This window comes from Hoplias malabaricus, chromosome 4 (genome assembly GCF_029633855.1).
Source record: "Hoplias malabaricus isolate fHopMal1 chromosome 4, fHopMal1.hap1, whole genome shotgun sequence".
Classification (NCBI taxonomy): Eukaryota; Metazoa; Chordata; class Actinopteri; order Characiformes; family Erythrinidae; genus Hoplias; species Hoplias malabaricus.
The window spans coordinates 14,185,595-14,211,342 of NC_089803.1; the positions used below are offsets into that span (position 1 = coordinate 14,185,595).

At 45.0% G+C, this 25,748-nt stretch overlaps 1 protein-coding gene across 1 annotated transcript in view; it reads right to left on the reverse strand.

Moving 5' to 3' along the window:
• The window catches only part of LOC136695221 (collagen alpha-3(IX) chain), a 50,752-nt gene that overhangs the window by 19,663 nt on the left and 5,341 nt on the right, over positions 1-25,748 (reverse strand). The window contains exons 3-18 of the mRNA XM_066669149.1: positions 24,735-24,864; positions 20,075-20,471; positions 19,294-19,374; positions 16,428-16,445; positions 14,116-14,208; positions 13,319-13,354; positions 8,683-8,754; positions 8,431-8,484; positions 7,475-7,510; positions 7,252-7,275; positions 6,915-6,968; positions 6,348-6,419; positions 2,803-2,844; positions 1,685-1,741; positions 826-879; positions 467-520 (exon numbers count right to left, since the gene is read on the reverse strand). Of these exons, the coding sequence (XP_066525246.1) occupies positions 467-520; positions 826-879; positions 1,685-1,741; positions 2,803-2,844; positions 6,348-6,419; positions 6,915-6,968; positions 7,252-7,275; positions 7,475-7,510; positions 8,431-8,484; positions 8,683-8,754; positions 13,319-13,354; positions 14,116-14,208; positions 16,428-16,445; positions 19,294-19,374; positions 20,075-20,471; positions 24,735-24,864 (1,274 nt within the window). The remainder of the gene's footprint in view (positions 1-466; positions 521-825; positions 880-1,684; positions 1,742-2,802; positions 2,845-6,347; positions 6,420-6,914; positions 6,969-7,251; positions 7,276-7,474; positions 7,511-8,430; positions 8,485-8,682; positions 8,755-13,318; positions 13,355-14,115; positions 14,209-16,427; positions 16,446-19,293; positions 19,375-20,074; positions 20,472-24,734; positions 24,865-25,748) is intronic.

Below are 25,748 nucleotides of genomic sequence, written 5' to 3' on the forward strand. Positions count from 1 at the left end.
CGCTCTGCAAGGTTTACACGCCACGGTTTAGTCCCTACCCGGCTTGCTCTGAACCACGGGAGAACAGCCACTAAACAAGAACCTGATTCCAGGATAAGGACCGGATTTACCTGCTAGAAATGCAAAGGGACTGAGTAGAGTCAAGTAGAGTAAGGACCATGAATTGGAAAAGTACCATAAGTTACTGTCTTATTCTGTTTTATTGTTATGATTGTTTTGTTGGTGTTGGGAGTTATGAATAATTAAATTATTTTTCATGTTGCTGAACTGTTCGGCTCAGATTCACACACACACACACAAACCAGATGGGAATTTGGCCAAAGCTGAAACTGATGAAGGTCAAAACAGTCAGCGAATGCTGTGCTTGCTCGTTCAGAATTGACCATATGGAATTTCGATGAACGAGGGTCAGTGTTATTAGTCCTTACGGTGGACTAAGTACATTGATGGAAGATCATTTTCTTACATCTTCTCCGGGACGTCCTGGAGGACCTGGCTCTCCTACTGTTCCTGTGTCACCCTTTAAAAAAAAGGGAAATAATAATGAAGAAATATTTGGATAATTATTAGATAATCATGCATAATTGGAACACTGTCTGCAGTCCTACAGCTCTGTTTGGGCTCAGACTGAAGATCTAGGCGGTTGAGAATTGACTGATGTGCAAATGAGGTATAACTTGCAGCTCTGGGATTTAAACAGGTCCTAACAGGCTACTGTAATATGTAAATGTCCTTAAACTCATAAACACCACAAATTAAAACAGGAAGCTATTTTTACAACAACAGATCTTCTAAATTCATTTCTCATGCACACTTGGATCTCACCTTTTCACCGGTGGCGCCTAGCAACCCGTCCACACCTGGCAGCCCTCTGTGTCCCTGAGGATCAACAGTGAATAATGACCACAGTGCAGTGACCATGCAGTGTGTGAAGAAACCTCCTTCTTCACTCATAGACAACTTGTTCAGTTAGTTCACCTGTTGCTCTTCATACTTTGTTACATTGCCCCCTCCACCCCATAATTCATTGGATCCCCATTAGACCCCCACAGAGCAGGTATGATTTGGGTGGTGGAGCATTCTCAGTGCTGCAGTGCTGAGTGGATCAGACACAGCAGTGCTGCTGGAGTTTTTAAACCCTGTGTCCACTCTCTGTCCACTCTGTGAGACACTCCTCCCTCGTTGGTCCACCTTGTAGATGTAGAGTCAGAGACAGTAGCTCATCTGTCGCTGCACAGTGTGTGTCGCTCGTCCTCTAGTCCTTCATCAGTGACACAGGACACTGTCGGCTGGGTGTTGTTGGTCGGTGGACTGTTCTCAGTCCAGACTCTGAGAGGTTTAAACTCCAGCAGCACTGCTGTGTCTGATCCACTCTACACCAGAACAACACAAAACCACCACGTCAGTGTCAAATAGAATACCTCCAAAGGTGCAAAAGCCTGAGAATGTTTTTCTTCAATCCAAATTAGTGTTCTCCTGCAAGCGTGTTAAGCTCAGTTACGTTTTCCTGTTGTGGAATTTTTCAAACTTACATCTGATCTGATGGTTCCACTATGATTAAAGTAGCACCCAGTTGTGCAGTATGAGAGGTACAAACAGGCTTTAAGAGCAGTGAAGCAGTAGTGGTAGGTGTAGCTGTGTAAGTGATGTTACTTCTCTGTGTCCCTCAGCCTTTAACTCCTACCTTCATGCCTGGCAGTCCAGGAAGTCCCTGAGGTCCAGCTGGACACACTGTTTGACACTGCAGACACATATATACACACACACTTTCAGACACATATTCTCGAGAGAGAGAGAGAGAGCTTAGCAGACAAACACTAAAGGGCTCTACACTTCACCCTCAGCTCATTGAGCATGAACACAGCTCCATCTCTCTAGGATCAGGTCTCACACACAGTTTCAACATTTGAGCCCTAGTTCATGTGGATAATTTGTTAATATGTAAATATGCACCAGTAAACTTTAAGAATACAAACCTAAATTAGAAACTGGGTTCTAGACATGGGTCCTAGACAGACAACAGTCGTTTCATACCAGAGAAACACAACAAGCAAGTAGCTATTTTAATGAGGTAACTATGATCTTCATTGCGTAGACTTTTAGCATTCTGTTGCACGGCAACCATAGCCGACTGTTAAGAAGCTATGTTGTTTGGTATTAGATTTGTTTCTGAAAATAATTATTAATAAGAAACCAATTCAAAAATGTTACCTGACTGCCCTTATTCATCAGATTTGTGGGCACTATCATAGATGTGATTGCACCAAATGATGCTCCATGATTTAGAAATATTCATTATATGATTAGCTTCTGAGTGTGAAAAGACATGGCCAAGCTTGCCCTCTTTTACATATAATTTATATTAAGCACGCCCCAATTCGCAGATATTTCAAAATGAAGCCAGTACGAGAAAAAGCATTCAGCAGCTCCTGAGCCCATGGTTGTCTTCTTGGTTTTGTAGCATAGGGTCACTGTCCCTTCTACTGGTCAGTGCATAAATAATTATGTTATTGACATTTATGGTAATGTAAATACATTCTATGTTGATAAATACTTAATTATACATATTGCAGGGGCACTCTGGCCACACGGAAGATTACTCCACTATCTGGGATAATATCGGAGCATATAGAATTAAGTGAGAAAGGAGTTGTAGCAACAAGTAAAAATCTGGATGCAACTGAAGGGTCCTTAATGTTGGAGGTATGTTTAAAATGGTGAATTTAAGATGCTGACTGAGTTGTTGCATACAGTTCTATATACTGTTAATAAAGGAAGGAGGTTAAAGCTGAAAGCACTTACAGTCTCCCCACTCCCTTCAGGATTTCCAGAACCAGCAGGCCCCTGTAAACACAGCATCATTACAGTAGTACAGATACACCCACAAATACAGCACAGTTACAGTAGCACAGGTACACTCACAAAAACAGCACAGTTGCAGAAGCACAGGTATACTCACAAGCACAGCACAGTTACAGTAGCACAGGTACACTCACAGGCACAGCACAGTTACAGCCACACACACAGCACAGTTACATTAGCACAGGTACACTCACAAGCACAGCACAGTTGCAGAAGCACAGGTACACTCACAAGCACAGCACAGTTACATTAGCACAGGTACACTCACAAAAAAAGCACAGTTACAGTAGCACATGTACACTTACGAGCACAGCACAGTTACAGAAGCACAGATACACTCACAAGCACAGCACAGTTGCAGAAGCACAGATACACTCACAAGCACAGCACAGTTACAGATGGACAGGTACACTCAAACACAGCGCAGTTGCAGATGCACAGGTACACTCACAAGCACAGCACAGTTGCAGATGCACAGGTACACTCACAAGCACAGCACAGTTGCAGATGCACAGGTACACTCACAAGCACAGCACAGTTGCAGAAGCACAGATACACTTACAAGCGCAGCACAGTTACATTAGCACAGGTACACTCACAAGCACAGCACAGTTACAGCCACACACACAGCACAGTTACATTAGCACAGATGCACCTGTACACTCACAAGCACAGCACAGTTGCAGAAGCACAGATACACTTACAAGCGCAGCACAGTTACATTAGCACAGGTACACTCACAAGCACAGCACAGTTACAGCCACACACACAGCACAGTTATATTAGCACAGGTACACTCACAAGCACAGCACAGTTGCAGATGCACAGGTACACTCAAACACAGCGCAGTTGCAGATGCACAGGTACACTCACAAGCACAGCACAGTTGCAGATGCACAGGTACACTCACAAGCACAGCACAGTTGCAGAAGCACAGATACACTTACAAGCGCAGCACAGTTACATTAGCACAGGTACACTCACAAGCACAGCACAGTTACAGTAGCACAGGTACACTCACAAGCACAGAACATTTACAGATGCACAGGTACACTCACAAGCACAGCGCAGTTACATTAGCACAGGTACACTCACAAGCACAGCACAGTTGCATTATCACAGGTACACTCACAAGCACAGCACAGTTACATTAGCACAGGTACACTCATAAGCACAGCACAGTTACATCCACACACACAGCACAGTTACATTAGCACAGGTACATTCACAAAAACAGCACACTTACAGTAGCACAGGTACACCCATAAGCACAGCACAGTTGCAGAAGCACAGGTACACTCATAAGCACAGCACAGTTGCAGATGCACAGGTACACTCACAAGCACAGCACAGTTGCAGATGCACAGGTACACTGAAACACTGCGCAGTTGCAGATGCACAGGTACACTCACAAGCACAACACTGTTGCAGAAGCATAGGTACACTCACAAGCACAGCACAGTTACATTAGCACAGGTACACTCATAAGCACAGCACAGTTACATCCACACACACAGCACAGTTACATTAGCACAGGTACACTCACAAAAACAGCACAGTTACAGTAGCACAGGTACACTTGCAGTTGCAGATGCACAGGTACACTCACAAACACAGCACAGTTGCAGAAGCACAGGTACACTCACAAATACAGCACAGTTGCAGATGCACAGGTACACTCACAAGCACAGCACAGTTGCAGAAGCACAGATACACTCACAATCACAGCACATTTGCAGATGCACAGGTACACTCACAAGCACAGCACAGTTGCAGAAGCACAGATACACTCACAAGCACAACACAGTTGCATTACCACAGGTATACTCACAAGCACAGCACAGTTGCAGAAGCACAGATACACTCACAAGCACAACACAGTTGCATTACCACAGGTATACTCACAAGCACAGCACAGTTGCAGAAGCACAGATACACTCACAAGCACAACACAGTTGCATTACCACAGGTACACTCACAAGCACAGCACAGTTGCAGAAGCACAGATACACTCACAAGCACAACACAGTTGCATTACCACAGGTACACTCACAAGCACAGCACAGTTGCAGAAGCACAGATACACTCACAAGCACAACACAGTTGCATTACCACAGGTATACTCACAAGCACAGCACAGTTGCAGAAGCACAGATACACTCACAAGCACAACACAGTTGCATTACCACAGGTACACTCGCAAGCACAGCACAGTTGCAAAAGCACAGGTACACTCACAAACTCAGCACAGTTACAGTAGCACAGGTACACTCACAAGCACAGCACAGTTGCAGATGCACAGATACACTCACAAGCACAGCACAGTTGCAGATGCACAGATACACTCACAAGCACAGCACAGTTGCAGATGCACAGGTACACTCACAAGCACAGCACAGTTGCAGAAGCACAGGTACACTCACAAGCACAACACAGTTGCAGAAGCACAGGTACACTCACAAGCACAACACAGTTACAGTAGCACAGGTACACTCACAAACATTCCAGTTATAGTAGCACAGGTACATTCACAAACACAGTACAGTTACAGAAGCACAGGTACACTCACAAACAGTACAGTTACACTAGCATATGCACACTAACAGCACATGTGCATTAGCACAGACACATACACCTACACAGCACAGGTACAGCAAAACAGGCACCCGTACCAACAAAGCACAGGTACATCCACACAGTTACAGCAGCAAGACTACTCCCATAATATCAGCACAGTACTAGTTATGTATTTTCACTGTTTCACTGTTATTCTTTATCAAAACAAGAGACGTCCTTGGAGATATAAGGGTTTGCTCCAGAACATATGATAATATATAAACACACACACACACACACACACAAACACAGGTAACATTATATGACCTATGTATGTGTGTGTATGTGTGCCCCCACCTACACAGGCCTGAGCTCTTAACCCGCAGTAAAAAGCTCTTATCTCCACCTCACAGAGAGACTATTACACCCAACAACACTACAGAGAAGGATGAATTATCCAGCTGTGTCTGCTCTATTCCCTGCACCAGAGCCATGACAAACAGCAGCTGCGCTGCAGTACTGCGCCTGACCAGAGTCATGAATCAAACGGCTTTCAGGGAATTATCAGCTCATAAAATAAAACAGGAGCTCAGAAACGGAACAATGAAAGTGTGGCCTTATTCTGAAGGGTAAGGGTGTACATTCTTAGGAGAATTGCTCAGTCAAGGAAGTACCAGCAGGTCTCAAGGTGATTTCATAAATCTGACTAAAATACCATTCCCAGAATTTGCACAATGTGTATTAAATATAGCTGGTACTCATGAAATGTTTAATATTTATATTTGTGGGGGTTCATGTGGCAACCAGTATGAAAAATCAGCCCTAAAATGTTCTGTAACCCTAAACTTAACAGTATGCCTAACAATAACCATAAACATAAACATAAACTTGTTACAGGGATGTTACAGGGATCTGGCAAATGTACTTACTGCTGGTCCTGGGGGTCCGGGTGGTCCTGGCTGTCCTGGAAGTCCACTGGTTCCTCTTGGTCCAGGGGGTCCCTGTGAGATATTATCTAGGTCAAGGAGAGAACTCTGTAATGCAATAATAACAGCCTCGACCCTCTGCCTTTCTAAGGTTTGTGGACCAATTGCTAACAGATGATTAGCATGTGCCTGCACACATCCTTGTATACATTGGCATAGACTTTAAGCATAATCTACTCCACTTGGTGGGCCCCAATATCAAGCATTTAAACTCACACAGCACGTCTGTGAATGAGGATTGAAGTGTTGACTGCAAAGACCCCACAGTTTCCAGGGGTCTTGCAGAGGTCTTCCAAATACGAATGCTTTCTAGACATGTGCACTAACACAGGAGATGACCACAGGGTCCAGACAGAGGGCTCAGACTCACAGATGGATGGAGCTTCCCAGTTCTATCATAATAGTCCTCCACACTCTCTGTTGAAAGCAGTGAAAACACAATTCCTGGACGAACTAGGGTTCCCTAAACTTTTGACCGGCGGGTGTTAGTGATGCAGGTAAGTCACTGACCTCAGGGCCGATGTTTCCCTCGTCTCCCGGGGTCCCAGGCTTTCCCGGAGGTCCCTGAAAGAGAATGGTTTTTAGAAATTGTAAAATATTGTTGTTTGTTTCTTATTTTTATTAAGTCTCATCAGCCATGCCATTGGACCACGGGGCCCCAGACTTGTGTCTGTGTGGGTAAATCCTGGTGTGGTTCAGGGATCACTCTGGTGAAGGGCTAATGTAGTTGTCTAGAAGACTTACAGATAAACACTGCCCTACTGTTTTCCCAAATAAAAATATGTAAAGAAACATACTACACCCTGAATAGACAAGTTTAAATAAATAAAAATAATAATATACATACAGGAGGTCCTACTGACTCAGGCCCCTATAGAGAGAGAGAGAGAGAGATAGAGAGAGAGAGAGAGAGAGAGAGAGAGAGAGAGAGAGAGAGAGAGAGAGAGAGAGAGAGAGAAGCAAATAAACAAACAGATGACTTGTCTTCAGAGTGGCACTGTAGAATCCTAACAATTAATAAAGAGGTTAATTATATATTAATGTGTGTGTGAATCACTAAAGGAACTTACAGGAGGTCCAGCTGGTCCTGGAAACCCTTGGAGACCCTGTGTCCAGAACAGACATAAAGCAAAACATATCACCTGGATCATCTTACAAGTTTGTAATTCACTCACTCATTCATTCATGTATTCACTCGTTCATTTGCTCACTCTGTCATTTACTCTCTCACTCCTTCAGTCATTCACTAATACATTCATTCACAAGACCTCTCATCCACTAAGACTCACTCTCGTGTTTGTTCACTCACTCACTCACTCATACCTTCAGTCGTTCACGCACTCACTCACTCATTCACATGACCTCTCATCCACACAGACTCACTCTCCCATTCACTCACTGATTCACTTATTCACACATTCACTCACTCATTCACCCACTCACACATTTGCATGGCCTCTCATCCACACAGACTCACTCTCCCATTCACTCACTCACTCATTCACTCACTCACTCACTCACTCACTCCTACAGTTGTCCACCCACTCACTAACACATTCACATGACCTCTCATCCACTCAGACTCACTCTTCCGTTTGTTCACTCACTCACTCACTCACTCACTCACATGGCCTCTCATCCACACAGACTCACTCCCCCATTCACTCACTCACTCATTCACACACTCACTCACTCCTACAGTTGTCCACCCACTCACTAACACATTCACATGACCTCTCATCCATTCAGACTCACTCTTCCGTTTGTTCACTCACTCACTCACTCACTCACACCTTCAGTCGTTCACCCACTCACTCAAACATTCACATGGCCTCTCATCCACACAGACTCACTCTCCCATTCACTCACTCACTCATTCATTCACCCACTCACTAACACATTCACATGACCTCTCGTTAACACACGAACACACACTCATTCGCTCACTCACACACGCTTCATGAATCCGCTCACGAATCACTCAGGAATACATTTAAAATGAGTGTTTTGTGATGAGTGTTTTTACCCTCTCTCCCACAGGCCCCCGTGGCCCCATCGGCCCCATTGGTCCCATTGGCCCCTGCACAAACAAATAAGACACAGTGTAAACTCCTGTGTCGTTCTTGATATTATTTTTTACTATAGTTACTCTAGTTATAATACACTGTAGGAAGCTCAGGTCCCCTCAGAGTGATAAATACATTCACAGACCATCCCTTGTGTAATACATTAAGTACTAGTGTCTATGTGTGAGTTCTGATCGTATCTTGGCACTTACAACTTGTCCTGGAAGTCCCGGTAAACCCCTCTGACCTGGGAGACCAATCTCACCCGGCTCTCCTTTACTGCCCTGAAACACACACACACACACACACACACACACACACACACACACACACACACACACACACAGAGAGCAAAACAAAAACAGCTTCATCACTGTGGATGTTGTTGCTTGGTTACGCTGCAGCTCGGTCAGTCCGTGATAAATCAATTAGAGACACTCTCGTCTGAGGTGGTCTGTCCTCCCAGACACTGTTTATTCTCTGGACCACTGTCCTTACACCTTTCTCAGCACTGGCCACGAGTCTGAGGGCTGCAGATTGATTTTATTTGTTGTTTTAAAAGTTCAGCTACAACATATTAACACTGTAACGTTTAACCCAGGTTTCGATCCTTCTCCAGGAGACCACCCAAGTGCAGGTTCAGTCTCTGGTTTGCTCATCTCCTCCATATATAATGGACCCGGTCAGTGACAGCCCCTCCTCACGAGGGTCTCTCACTGTCTCCCACCGTCCCTCATTGTCTCTCTCAGTCCTAACTACAGAGACCCTCACTGTCTGCACTGCAGAGTACTGAAGTGTAAACCTAAGATACTCACACATTTCATCATCTGACACAATGCACTTGTGTGTAGATCTTGTTCATTAAAAATCATCACTGCATTTTTTTTCTAGTTATTAATTTTCATTCATTCATTGTCTGTGACCACTTTCCAGTTGGAAAGACGGAATCACTGGGCGCCAGTCCTTCACAGGGTGACACACACTCACACCTTCACTCACACCTACGGACACTTTTGAGTCGCCAATCCACCGACCAACGTGTGTTTTTGGACCGTGGGAAGAAATCTGGGCACCTGGAGGAAACCCACACAGACACAGAGAGAACACACCACACTCCTCACAGACAGTCACCCGGAGGAAACCCACGCAGACACAGAGAGAACACAACACACTCCTCACAGACAGTCACCCGGAGGAAACCCACGCAGACACAGAGAGAACACACCACACTCCTCACAGACAGTCACCCGGAGGAAACCCACGCAGACACAGGGAGAACACACCACACTCCTCACAGACCGTCACCCGGAGGAAACCCACGCAGACACAGGGAGAACACACCACACTCCTCACAGACAGTCACCCGGAGGAAACTCATGCAGACACAGGGAGAACACACCACACTCCTCACAGACAGTCACCCGGAGGAAACCCACGCAGACACAGGGAGAACACACCACACTCCTCACAGACAGTCACCCAGAGGAAACCCACACAGACACAGGGAGAACACACCACACTCCTCACAGACAGTCACCTGGAGGAAACCCACACAGACACAGGGAGAACACACCACACTCCTCACAGACAGTCACCCGGAGGAAACTCATGCAGACACAGGGAGAACACACCACACTCCTCACAGAAAGTCACCCGGAGGAAACCCACACAGACACAGGGAGAACACACCACACTCCTCACAGACAGTCACCCGGAGGAAACCCATGCAGACACAGGGAGAACACACCACACTCCTCACAGACAGTCACCCGGTGGAAACCCACACAGACACAGGGAGAACACACCACACTCCTCACAGACCGTCACCCGGAGGAAACCCACACAGACACAGGGAGAACACACCACACTCCTCATAGACAGTCACCCGGTGGAAACCCACACAGACACAGGGAGAACACACCACACTCCTCACAGACCGTCACCCGGAGGAAACCCACACAGACACAGGGAGAACACACCACACTCCTCACAGACAGTCACCCGGAGGAAACCCACGCAGACACAGGGAGAACACACCACACTCCTCACAGACAGTCACCTGGAGGAAACCCACACAGACACAGGGAGAACACACCACACTCCTCATAGACAGTCACCCGGTGGAAACCCACACAGACACAGGGAGAACACACCACACTCCTCACAGACCGTCACCCGGAGGAAACCCACACAGACACAGGGAGAACACACCACACTCCTCACAGACAGTCACCCGGAGGAAACCCACGCAGACACAGGGAGAACACACCACACTCCTCACAGACAGTCACCTGGAGGAAACCCACACAGACACAGGGAGAACACACCACACTCCTCACAGACAGTCACCCGGTGGAAACCCACACAGACACAGAGAGAACACACCACACTCCTCACAGACAGTCACCCGGAGGAAACTCATGCAGACACTTGGAGAACACACCACACTCCTCACAGACAGTCACCCGGAGGAAACCCACGCAGACACAGGGAGAACACACCACACTCCTCACAGACAGTCACCCGGAGGAAACTCATGCAGACACAGGGAGAACACACCACACTCCTCACAGACAGTCACCCGGAGGAAACCCACGCAGACACAGGGAGAACACACCACACTCCTCACAGAAAGTCACCCGGAGGAAACCCACACAGACACAGGGAGAACACACCACACTCCTCACAGACCGTCACCCGGAGGAAACCCATGCAGACACAGGGAGAACACACCACACTCCTCACAGACCGACACCCGGAGGAAACCCACACAGACACAGGGAGAACACACCACACTCCTCACAGACAGTCACCCGGTGGAAACCCACACAGACACAGGGAGAACACACCACACTCCTCACAGACCGACACCCGGAGGAAACCCACGCAGACACAGGGAGAACACACCACACTCCTCACAGACAGTCACCTGGAGGAAACCCACACAGACACAGGGAGAACACACCACACTCCTCACAGACCGACACCCGGAGGAAACTCATGCAGACACAGGGAGAACACACCACACTCCTCACAGACAGTCACCCGGAGGAAACCCACGCAGACACAGGGAGAACACACCACACTCCTCACAGACAGTCACCCAGAGGAAACCCACACAGACACAGGGAGAACACACCACACTCCTCACAGACAGTCACCTGGAGGAAACCCACACAGACACAGGGAGAACACACCACACTCCTCACAGACAGTCACCCGGAGGAAACTCATGCAGACACAGGGAGAACACACCACACTCCTCACAGAAAGTCACCCGGAGGAAACCCACACAGACACAGGGAGAACACACCACACTCCTCACAGACAGTCACCCGGAGGAAACCCATGCAGACACAGGGAGAACACACCACACTCCTCACAGACAGTCACCCGGTGGAAACCCACACAGACACAGGGAGAACACACCACACTCCTCACAGACCGTCACCCGGAGGAAACCCACACAGACACAGGGAGAACACACCACACTCCTCATAGACAGTCACCCGGTGGAAACCCACACAGACACAGGGAGAACACACCACACTCCTCACAGACCGTCACCCGGAGGAAACCCACACAGACACAGGGAGAACACACCACACTCCTCACAGACAGTCACCCGGAGGAAACCCACGCAGACACAGGGAGAACACACCACACTCCTCACAGACAGTCACCTGGAGGAAACCCACACAGACACAGGGAGAACACACCACACTCCTCACAGACAGTCACCCGGTGGAAACCCACACAGACACAGAGAGAACACACCACACTCCTCACAGACAGTCACCCGGAGGAAACTCATGCAGACACTTGGAGAACACACCACACTCCTCACAGACAGTCACCCGGAGGAAACCCACGCAGACACAGGGAGAACACACCACACTCCTCACAGACAGTCACCCGGAGGAAACTCATGCAGACACAGGGAGAACACACCACACTCCTCACAGACAGTCACCCGGAGGAAACCCACGCAGACACAGGGAGAACACACCACACTCCTCACAGAAAGTCACCCGGAGGAAACCCACACAGACACAGGGAGAACACACCACACTCCTCACAGACCGTCACCCGGAGGAAACCCATGCAGACACAGGGAGAACACACCACACTCCTCACAGACAGTCACCCGGTGGAAACCCACACAGACACAGGGAGAACACACCACACTCCTCACAGACCGACACCCGGAGGAAACCCACGCAGACACAGGGAGAACACACCACACTCCTCACAGACAGTCACCTGGAGGAAACCCACACAGACACAGGGAGAACACACCACACTCCTCACAGACCGACACCCGGAGGAAACCCACACAGACACAGGGAGAACACACCACACTCCTCACAGACAGTCACCCGGTGGAAACCCACACAGACACAGGGAGAACACACCACACTCCTCACAGACCGACACCCGGAGGAAACCCACGCAGACACAGGGAGAACACACCACACTCCTCACAGACAGTCACCTGGAGGAAACCCACACAGACACAGGGAGAACACACCACACTCCTCACAGACAGTCACCCAGAGAAAACCCTGCCTAACAACAGCACCAAAAGTCCTATAAATGTGTGATATACAACTTTTCTGCTAACTTCAGCATGTGTAAATGTGTATACGTAATAGATGTCATATGAAACTTTTGTATGAGCTGAAAGTCATGCACCAGCCAGGGCTCATACTTATTCAGCACGATTGGTGAGGTGATAGTAAGGAAACAGTGAAGTTTCAGCTGTAGTGCCCCTGAGGTTACGCTCTTGTTAACTTTTAAAAGGTCTTCTTCGCTCATTCTCATGCTGGAAGGCACTGTGGTACTCACCGGTGCTCCATGAACGCCTGGGGTGCCCGGAAGGCCCTGGAATAAAACCAAGAAACAAGCGACACACTGTGAAAACCGATCAGTGAGAGCAGACACATGAGGCTGAGTCTCCAATGAACAGGAGCTATAGCAGAGAACCTCGGAATAGATCCCTAACGAGGTGCTCCACAAATCTGGAGAGCAGGGAAAACAACATCCTCCGTCTCATTAAAGCCCCATCAGTGAGAAGAATAATGAGACCAGGCTCAAAGGACAGGGCTAAAAAAGACAACAGATGACCTTCTCTGACCACTGCAGTGTGAACACCAGGCTCCAGGGCAATGACATGAGGTGAGAATTACATTTTTAAAGGATTCTCCCACAGGACCTCCACAGAGCAGGTGTGATGTGGTGGTGGATCATTCTCAGCGCTGCAGTGACACTGACGTGGTGGTGGTGTGTTAGTGTGTGTTGTGCTGGTGTAGAGTGGATCAGACACAGCAGTGCTGCTAGAGTTTTCAAGGGGCATACTGTGTCACTGATGAAGGAGTAGAGGACGACCGACACACACTGTCTTTACACTCTGACTTTACATCTACAAGGTGGACCAATGAGGGAGGAGTGTCTTACAGAGTGGACAGAGAGTGGACACAGGGTTTAAACTCCAGCAGCACTGCTGTGTCTGATCCACTCGCACCAGCACAAAGGAGGACCATACTGAGGTTATGGCTGGTGGGTGTGTCGGGTTGTAGTCATAAAACATAACAGGAAACGTGAAGGTCTAAAACATATAGGCTGAAACAAGAAGGAGAACTTACATCTGATCCATCACGACCATCCTCTCCTTGTGGTCCTGGAGGCCCCGGGGGTCCGGGAGGTCCAGCAGGTCCCGGGATTGGTTTTGGGTCAGGCTGAACGGAACGAGAGGTGCAGCAAAAATGAGTGCAATGAAAATACCTACACAACAGTGTCTGAATAGAAGATCTAGTTTTGCTGGCGTGTCTTTTCTAGATAGTGTCATGTGTTTTATTCTAATTAATATCACTGGGGTATTTATGGAAATGACAATAGATCATAGAACATAGTCTCAGTGTTGTCCATCATTCATTCGTTTTCTGGTTCTTGGGGGTTTTTGGTCTCTCTTGATATTTATAACATTTTTTTTAATGATTTATTTTTATTATTTTATGTTCTTTCTGCTGTGGCCTTTGACCTTGTGCCTCTAATTTTCTTAACCTGGATTTTGGTTTGTCGTTCTTAGGCTGTGATTTGCTGTGGTCAGATGAAGCATCATGGAGCCTTGAAGCTGTCCATCTAATTTTTATTATTATTATTTTTTTTTTTTTTTCTTTTAAAAGGTGGTTTCATGTGCACACAAACATTTCCCTTTCACCCGATTTAGTCCAAGTTCAGTTTCTGAAACTTCTGTTTTTGGAGCTGTCAGTTTGGTTGTCTGTCTCAGTCTGTTTTTTTCTGCTCGTCTGTTTTCTCTTTTTCAGTGTTTAGTTCTTGGTTATTCTTCGTCTCAGTCCTGTGTTCATTTGCTCATTTGTCTCAGTTGGTTTTAAAGGTGAAGTACACGATTGTAATTAAAAACATTTTTTATAAAATTCAGAAGAAATTTCCTCGCCATTTGTTTCTCTGAATTCTGGTTTTGTCCTCGAAACCGGTCTAATGTATTTACCAATGTCTATAAATGATTAAGCTACTCTCTCTCTCTCTCTCTCTCTATCTCTTTCTCTCTCTCTTTCTCCTCTCTCTCTCTCTCTCTCTCTCTCTCTCTCCTCTCTCTCTCTCTCTCTCTCTCTCTCTCTCTTTCTCTTCTCTCTCTCCTCATTGGAGAGACATCTGGAGGTTTTTGCTCTCTATTTGTTAATGTATGTTACTTTAATAACATTTAAATAAGTTAATTAAATGTTTAAACATATAATAAAGACATTTGCACCCACGTTTCTCCACACACATGACAAACTGAAAAATTATACTGTTTTTTAAAAAATATTTGCCCATTTTAAAGTTGTTACTAAATTAAAAATAAATAAATAAATAAAAATGTTATGTTGCTCATTGTGTTGCATCACCTCTCCTTTTAACAACACTCTAAGTGTTTGGGAACTGAGGAGACCAGTTGCTGTAGTTTTAAAAAAGTGAGATGATTTTTTGCTTGTTACAAGATTCCAGCTGCTCAACATTGTAGATATCCCCTTAGACATATCTTTTCACATTGCACCAAATATTGACAGTTGTTGAAATAAGCAAGAATTTTTCCCTGAAAAAGATGTCATCTGGATGGCAGCAAGTCTGAATGAACTGTCTGGGTTCTCTGAATATTTTAATGATGTTATGTGCTGTAGGCGATGAAATCTCCATGCAGTCTTTCAGATAGTGGTGAATCCTTTCCTTCAATCTACTGAAAGACTCAACCTCTCTGAGATGTTGTTATTAACCCTGGTCTGTTACTGACCTGTTGGCAGGTAACCTAACCTCACTAAACCGAACCTGCAGGATTACACCACTTTACCAGCCCTTTCTCACCCGGCCCCCATTTTTTTTGGGCAAAAAAATTAAATTTAAATTAAATTTAAAATGGGCAAATATTTTACAAAAACAACACAGTTTCTTCTGTTGCAACATTTGAAGTTGTACTGTTTTCAATTAAATATATTCAATGATTTGCATATCTTTGCATTCTGGTTTCATTAACTCTTTGCACAGTCTCTCAATGTTTCTTTGTATTTTACACTCATTTCATAACTACCAATGTGTTGTAACGCAGGCCTGAAAGATAGTTTTTATATATGTCAAGGAACAACAATAAAGACACGGGACAAGACGTGATAAACTACATACTAACTTATACGAGTCATAGCCTTTTACACTTTGGACTCTGCCTCATTCTAAAGAACTCAAAGCATTCATCAATGAAGCTAATCTCTTTTTAAATGTTGGATAATGGGTAATTATCATGATTTTATTAACTTGTCACATTTGGGCCGATGGGAGAACACCGTTAAGTAACAGCAGAAAGCAATTAAGCAACAAAGCACTGGAGTAGATTATTTGCTTAAGAAAATAATAATAATTAAAATAAATAAATAATAATAAAAAAAGTAAATTGAAAATCAAATACCTCCGCATTGGCATACATCTAAAGAAGCACAGGGAGAGAATAGAAAAATCATTGGCAGAGTTAGTGAAAAAAAAAATGCCACCCAACACCTCACCAGCAGAATCAGAAACAAAGCATCACATGTTCAAATCATCAGCAGTGATTGGTCAGCGGCTGCAAGAAGAAATGTAAACCATTGCCTTTATGCTAGCGAAGCCTTCAGAGCCTGTACAGTTAGAAACAGATGACGTTAAAGCCTGCGACGAGCCGAGGGCCAGTTTCCCAAAGAGGAATGAAGCCTGTCGTCAGTGTAAAACACGAGCAAGGTCTCGCAGACGGCAGAATGTGTGTGTACTCTGTTTTCACTCTGTAACCTGACAGTGGTTATAGATTCTGATTAACAGCTCCCAGTTTGGATTTTTTTTTCTTTTCACAGTTCAGTCGAATCTAAACTGATATTAAACTATGTCCCACCCACAGCTGTACTCAGAGCAGCTCGCTACAAATCATACACGCATCCTCATTTCCAACTGTATTAAAATGCAGTTTAGTTGAAGACCAGGTGTAATCCCTGTTGGGGAAACTGGCCTTAAGGGTTAACATTGTCCTATAAATTACATGATGACCGAGGTTTAATGTATGGGACCATTAATTATGAATATGTGTCATTCAAAGGGGTTACAGTAGAGTGGGGCACAGAAACCCAAGGTGAAGTGTATCATGGGTTTTTTCTTTCTGCAAATAATTTTCTAATAAAATACCGTATATATGTGTATATATATATATATATATATATATATATATATATATATATAAACAGGGTGGGCCATTTATATTGATACACCTATTGATACACCTTAATAAAATGGGATTGGTTGGTGATATTAACTTCCTGTTTGTGGCACATTAGTATATGAGAGAGGGAAACTTTTAAATATGGGTGGTAACCATGGTGGCCATTTTGAAGTCGGCCATTTTGGATCCAACTTTTGTTTTTTCAATGGGAAGAGGGTCATGTGACACATCAAACTTATTGGGAATTTCACAAGAAAAAAAATGGTGTGCTTTATTCGTTCATGAGGTATTTACAAGTTTCAGACCACTTATAAAATGTGTTCAAAGTGCTGCCCGTTGTGTTGGATTGTCAATGCAACCCATATCTCGTATCTTCACAGCATAGACAATTGCCTTCAGATGATCCCAAAGATAAAAGTCTAAGGGGGTCAGATCAGGAGACCTTGGGGACCATTCAACTGGCCCACGACGACCACTTTCCAGGAAACTGTTCATCTAGGAATGCTCGGACCTGACACCCATAATGTGGTGGTGCACCATCTTTCTGGAAAAACCCAGGGAACGTGCCAGCTTCAGTGCATAAAGAGGGAAACACATCATCATGTAGCAATTTCGCATATCCAGTGGCCTTGAGGTTTCCATTGATGAAGAATGGCCCCACTATCTTTGTACCCCATATACCACACCATACCATCAAGATGTGCAGCACCTGAAACTACAGACACTGGAAGCCTGTGCTAGCATTTCTCCTGTGGTGTTGCTATCAGTGTGTGAAGAGTGGGCGAAGAGGGTTGCATTGACAATCCAACACAATGGGCAGCACTTTGAACACATTTTATAAGTGGTCAGAAACTTGTAAATAACTCATGAAAGAATAAAGTTACTTTAAAACCAAGGACACCATTATTTTTCTTGTGAAATTCCCAATAAGTTTGATGTGTCACATGACCCTCTTCCCATTGAAAAAACAAAAGTTGGATCCAAAATGGCTGACTTCAAAATGGCCGCCATGGTCACCACCCATCTTTAAAAGTTTCCCCCCTCCCATACACTAATGTGCCACAAACAGGAAGTTAATATCACCAACCATTCCCATTTTATTAAGGTGTATTCGTATAAATTGCCCACCCTGTACATTGCTGTGTCCCACTCTCCTCTACATCACACACTGCAGCTGCGTCTTTCTAGAAGACTACTCTGCTGCTCAGTTTAGGGACACGGTAACCATCAGCTAAATATCGCAGCCTGTATGAGCTGCTGAGGGGAGAATAAATAATGCAGTAAACACAATACATCACTGGGTAATACATCAAACACCACAGTGAATATTCTCTCTACACTCTCAGAAGAAAAGGCATGGTAGAAGTACATTAATGTCACTAGAACAGAAGGCACAGAAGTGGTGTTAGAGTCCAGTTGTGTTCCCTAAAGGTTCATTACATTCTCGCCTCCAGAAGGAGAGGGGGATCTCTGTAATCTTTCATTATACAACTGTGTCAAATAAAATAATATAATAATAAAAGTCCTGGAGATGAAACGGGGTGAACGAAAACAACACAATATTAACATCTGCAATTACAATATAATTAGGAACAATTACGCTCCCTAATTAAAGGTACTGTATGTGTGTTCTTGAGGGTACCACACCACAGTGACAGTTGGTCTGACAGTGTACCAGCTTACTTTGTATTTGAAGGCTATTTATGTTCGGACAGAGGGACACTTATTGTACAGTACATAAACCGAGAGGTGGAATACACTCCCAAAAAATAAAGGAGGGTTCTTTGAGCGCTACGTTTGGTTCCGTAATGAAACACGTTTGTTTAATAGATGTGTGAGAGTGAAGAACTTCATCTTAAGGTTGTTTACCGTTTTAAAGGATTTCAGCAAAAAAAACGGTTCTTTACGAAACCAAAAGGGGTTCTTCTCTCAGAGAACCTTGTGTAGCACCTTTATTGTCTTATTAAGAGTGTAAAGCAAGTCTATGGCTGGACACTGAGGTGGTCTGAATGTAAATGGACTCTGCTATTGACCAGTCTCTGTGATGCACGGCGAGGTAAAGCTGCAGTGACAGAGGGGTTAGTGGGATTACCTCAGTTTGGGGCAGTTCAGTGCAGCTCTCTCTCTGCGCTCTCTTCGGGTCGCAGTGGATCAGCATCCACTGCAACTCAAACTGTACACAAACAAACAAACAAACAAACATGGCATCATTTCGCATTCTTAAATGAAAATATCTTGAAAATATTCGTTCAGTGTTTACAAATGTGTTCACATAGGCACTACTATCCTTAGCTACGTAGATGTATCAGCTACAAAAATAAAACCATGAGGTTACAGTGCCCCCTGCAGACGGGGTGCGGTATATGAGGCAGTGAGTGAACAGTCAGTCCTTGAAAATGACGTTTGAAGAAGGAGAAATATTAAAGCAGCACTTTGATGGGCCTGAAATCAAGTGGGTCGCGGGTGGTTTTCTACCCTCCATGAAAAGTTACATAGTGCAGTTTCTGCAGTGCTGAGCATGGGATAGCACCTATAGAGATGCTATTCTACCTATTACAGCTCAGTGGAGCATACCATGATTTTGTAGCTGTAATTTTACGGTAAAAATATAACCTAGTGTTGCTTTAAAGGATCTGCTGATAACGTCTTGGTGCTAGAGACAACAGGACACCTGCAGAAGTCTGGTGGAGTCCATGCCTCAAATTGTCAGAGCTGTATTTTGTGGTACGACGATGACGTTTATTAATAATTATATTTCCCATGTTGTGTTAATGTTATGGCTATGATTGTCCTATTAATGTAATAGCACAAAGTCCCCCCTAGGGGGCACACCCACTGTTTTGTAGTATTTCCAGTGCCCTGTTAAATCTTACCACCACAGAAGTGTTGGGGTCACTGTCCAGTCGTCCGATCAGAGTGTCCCCCTCGGTGTTGACGTAGCCTTTGCTCTTGATGGGCTTCTGGTCGACGGGCTGGCAGTCCACGTACAGAGTGACCAGCTGGGTCTCCACGCCGACCATCACCTTGTGCCACTTGGTGTTGAAGAGCACAGAGAGGCCCCGGAAGGTGACGGTCTGCAGGTCTCCGTCCACCGTGGTCAGGAAGAACTCCAGAGCCTGCTGGTCTCCGTTCAGCCTCATCCCCACCTGCTTTAGACCGTCCTCGTCCACCACCTGCCACAGGTTCCACACCTTGTTCACCGTGTTCTTGATCATACGGAACGTGGTCATGAAGGAGTACTCCTCCGGGAAACCTCTCGGAAAAGTCAGCCTATGGAGGACACCGAGGGAGCGCTTTAACCCTTCACATTCTCCTATTGCTTTTAGGCCTCTCTGAACATTGCTCTGAGGATTTCACTGGCATCCATTAAAGCATGTTACCGGATGGAGCCCCATCACTGCAGAGAACACATATCCTTTCACACCCCTCTGGCTGACACTTGGCAGTGAGCAAGGTGACCTTAAGCTCATGTGCCACTGGTCCAGAGCATCCAATTTTGTGTCATTTCAAGGATAGGCAACTGCATAACTACACAATTGTCTGAGCTGCACACAATGCCACTCCTTTCATTTCAGCCATTGGAACATCTCCAAGAAGAGCGATGAATATTCTACGTTCTTGTGATTACAAAGTGCTGCCCTCTCCGTTATTGGCCCCCCACAGTCCCCTCAGCCCCCCTGCTATAATATCATCAACATGAGATGAATCAAGACCAACAGCACTTTTATCTTCAAAGGCCTGGTGTCCCTGTGCTGGTCAGATCAGAACCCCCCCCCCCACGTCCTCACTGTGCTCTCAAAGGGACCCACGCCACTTTCATTGGACTCTGTTATGGGCAGGGCCTCGGGGTCCGGTCGGAGAAAGAGTGGGGCTGTTAGAGCCGAGGGTCTCGGCAGGTGGGGTATTTATAGACGGCCGCTAGTGGCCTTTTTAACTGCCTCATAAAAGCAGAGTGATAAAATCTGAGTTTCCTTTTGGATGATAAAATAAATGAAGGCCACTCACAGGTCCCATCACCATGTTAAACCCACTCTGCACTGCCCCTTCAGTAGCTCTCTCTCTCTCTCTCTCTCTCTCTCTCTCTCTCTCTCTCTCTCTCTCTCTTGCTCTATCTATCTCTCTCACTATCTTCCTCTAACTCTGTCACTCTCTCTCTCCATTAATGCATTAATGACTTCTGTATCTCTCTATCCCTATTTTGATGAACCACGAGGAGCTGAGGAGGCAACGTTTCCCTCGCTGTGGGCGAGACTGCTGCAGATGGGCATTGGCAGGAGGGTAGAGGGACTCCCAAGCTAGGGAATGTTGGAGGAGACGAATGGGAAGGCCCTGTACACTGTGTGTGTTAAAGTGAGACACATTAAAAGCCCTAGCCGAGGTCAGAGAGCACCAGTGGCAGGGGCTGTTGACTGGACAAAGTACTGCTGGCTGTAGATGAAGAGTCCTCTACAAACTGCTGGTCCCCAAGAGGACAGGAGACCTGCAGTGGCAATAGCCACAAACACACACACTGCCCACTTTGCTCAGGGGGTTATTATCATTGTTCGGGGGCGATGTGGTGCAGGTGGGGGTCGGAAATTTCCCCTAGAAAAAGTTTGAGAACCACTGCACTAATTGTTGTGTTGACGAAGCACTGTGTTGTGATGAGAATGGAGTTCTTTTGATGTGTGTTTGATGTTGTCCTCCTTGGACGGGGGGGGGGGGCTTTCTGTTAATAGAAGCAGTGTAAAATCTCTCTCTTTCTCCTCTGGGAGTTATAAAGGGATGAGAAGGCAGTAACACTTCAAAGTGAAGCTCTCTCTCTCTCCATTACCGTTCTGGCCGAGGTTCTGAGGTGGGGTCATCACTCTCTCCTCATTATGTGGTAGGGGGGCTTTTAGAGCCTCAGTCAGGAGCAGGGCCGAGGGGTTTGTTTGTTTTAGGGAAGTACCACATGTTCACTTCTAATGCACTTTTACTTTCCCTTATAAGTTCTTTAGGCCCCAAATAAACTGTCAGGTAAAGTACGGATTTATCCCATGTGTGAAGCAAGCCGTAGGATAATTACTGTACTTAGTCATAAAAAGTCCAGGGTGTGTGATCATAGATTAAAGAAAACAATCAAAGCTAAAACACTCCTGCCTCTCACAGCTTTGCTAAAGCAGTGTATTCTCTTTGAGAAGTGCCCAGTCCAGTGAAGAGCTCCTGCGATCTCGCCCCCCGAGGTCCTGCCTGTGTCCTGCCCACTGTCCAATCATTTTACAGTCCACTGTGTGTCCAGGTCCACAGACAGTGTCTCACAGCCATGAAATGACCAAGAGAACAGAGTTAATGTTACATTTTACCAGACCCAAAAAGCCCTTCTAAAAATCTCCACAACAAAAGACAGAGTAAAATGAGAGGAAATGTTGACCCTGTGTTTGAAAAGTGGAGGCAGTTTAGAAGCAGAAACACTAGCGTAATTACCCCAAGTTCCGGACACTTTAATTACAATATTGGAAATCTTAGCTAACTGTAAATAAATAGAAGTACTTTACTCACTCAAATCAATATTTTTCAGGAGTCATGTGTGTGTAAATTAATGTCCAAGACTTGCTTGACTTTGAAAGAAAATATGTTTTTAGATAAAAACGCTTTTGTTTAAGTAGGTGCCAATACTGCTAAGATTACTAGCGCCCCCTAACTTCGCCCACCTCCCCTGCTTGTGACAGTCAAACGAGACAGTTGCTAGCACATTCAGTGGTTTTGAGAGGTTCACAATGAGATTATGTTTGTCCTGTGTTGGTATCCGTACTCTACATGTAAGGATTAAAATGGCGGTAGATTCCCCTCAGAGAAAAGGAAGCTAACCGCTAAGCTAACTTTTACACTGAGGGAAATATCTGTCGCGAAATGGAAGTGTGTTGTGTTCCACATGCAGTTTTGCACACAAAGAATTACAACACTGTTAGAGATACTTAAATATTGTTTAGATGTGTGATTTCTTGCAAGATTGATGTTTAAATGCCCTACTAAGGCGTGAACTTATGTTGTTTTGTTTTACCCACTGCGATTGGCGAAGAGAGAGAGCGGAACGGCAGTGGCCGGAATTAGGGGAAAGACTGATACAGAACAGAACCAGAGCTGGATAATATTCTCCTGAACAGGTAACAGCTAATTATTTCTGAAAAAAATATAGAAGTACATACACATAGGTATAGATTAAAAGGAGTAAAGGCCATATGTTGTGTGTTTTAAATAAAGAAAGTGAGGCATAGTGAGGTTTGAAAGGTGTTAAGGCCGTGTTTTGTGTGTTTTATATGAAGAAGGTGAAAAACAACACGATTGAAAAGTGTAAATACCATGGTTTGTTTGTTTTAAAGAAACTGAGGCAGATTCATGTGTGTTTCTCCATGTTGTGTTTGTTTTAAATAAATTAAGGAGTGAAAATTGTGTTTGAAAAGCCTCGTGTATTCACCTATTTAAGGTGGAATTGCAAAATCAAGCTTGGTATTACACAGCAAATATAAGCATTTCTTTAGTAGGTAGATGTTTTAGTGACATGATGTTCACCTAGTCGTGGGTTTTAAATGGATAAAGTGGGAAATAAGAAGTGTTTCAAAACGAGTTTGTTTAAATATGCTAGCGCTAGCTTAAGCTTCTCATAGCTGTTTAAGGTGGAAATGAGTTTTCAATAAGAAGCTAGAGAACAAAGCAAATAAGACTCTTAAATAGACCCATTTAAGATGGAACTAAATGCTTGAATAGGAAAATGGTGAACAATTGGTTGAATAATACAATTGGTTTGTGTTTTAAATCGCTAAAGTGGAATAAATAGCTATAGCATTAGCTTCAGCTCTTAAGGTGGAACAGAGAATTCAAGAACCAAGGACTTGTAAACGGACACATGTAAGGTGGAACGAAATGTTTGACTAAAATTGACAAAACTAATAAGATCTGCTGCCTAAACGACATTTATGGTGGAAGGGTAAATCGCTAAGTAACACCAGCCTTGTCTAGTCTAAATATTTAAGGTGGATTTGGACAGTAAAGGCTTGTAAATGCAGGGAAATGGCGGCCGCGTGTTCACTTTTTTTTAGATAGATGTTTTAGTGAAATGATGCACACTTTTTTGTGTAAATATGTTGATTATGACACACTCTTCATAGCGATTACGGCCCAAGTTCTTAAACTCTTCTCTTGTTTGTTGAGTTTTCCTCAAAATGGCCACCTGCTCGAGTTTCACATCTGGGGAGGAGTGGGAGGAGGAGGGGGGAGGAGCAGACAGCTCTCTCCACTGATTTGAAACTGTATTATAGCTCAGATTTTAAACGCTTGGTGTCAGTATTACAGATTGCTTCTTTAAAGAAGTGTTCCGTACTGAACCGATACAGGACGCCTTTTGTGTTTCTGAGGTTAGACTCTTATCGCGGATGATTAGTTTGAGACAGAAACAATGTTCCTGTCCCTCCGTGGAAGCTCGCCCCTAGTGGAGGTGTTGTGGCCAGACAGAGGGTCCTAGTGGACTTGCCTACAGAGAGAGAGTGTGTGTGTGTGTGTGTGTGTGTGTTTTACCTGGTTGGAATCTGGAAGTTGGCGTCTCTGTCCAGTCTATAAGCTACCTGAGTGGGAGTAGAACCCTCCACCTTCCTCACGCCTTTCATAGGAATCACATCAAGCTGAAACTGCGTGATCAGGTCAAATCCTGTGTCACACACAAATACACACACACACACACACACGTAAACACTAACATCTTGGTTTTGGTCCATGGCTTATTCTGAAGCATATTAAAACTCAGTGAAAATCAGTGCTTTTACTGGAAACTTCACACACTGCATTTCAGAGAGAAACAGTAAAGACGCTCTGACTCCACAGGGGGCGCTGTAATCTCAACATGTGTCTGCTTTACAAAACGCACATGCAGATTTTCCCTCTTAAAATCTGCAGACTTTCATGCGCATGCCGACGGACACCTGAGAGTGATTCTGTGGTGGAACCCCTCCCTCTGCACTAACTACCAAAGTAGCAAACCATTAAAATCTCGCTGAGCATGTGGTCCTGTGGCTGTTTATGGAAAATAACCCAAAACCACCCAATCAGGCACGGAGGAGGAGCAGGGGCCACACTCCAGCGTAGGGTGGTGTTTCTTTGGCCCTAATACACCAGCTACTGCCGTGCTCATGTTGGAGGAAGGAAATAAAGGAAGCGCTCGTTCAGGAAGGACTTCCTGTGCGGATCGTCATGGTTCTGTTCCCGACTTCAGTTTGTGTGTCTCTACTGTTACATGAGATTTGCCGTGGATCAGCCAGGGCTCGCTGGTTTATTTAGTTCATTTAATGTATTTAATTTAATTTCCTTTAATTGTTCACACTTTTAAAAATGCATGATTACGTCCAGCTGATCTTTAAAATCTGTGGATCTTAGTGTTTCTCAGTGTGGGAACCTTTTAGAGTCTGATGTGTGATGTATTTTCTTATTTCTCTGATGTGTTTGATGTGTCCCCTATTAGATAACACCCCCACCCCACCCCATCTCTCTCTCACACACACACACACACATCTACAGTGAATCTAATGCAGCGTTTCT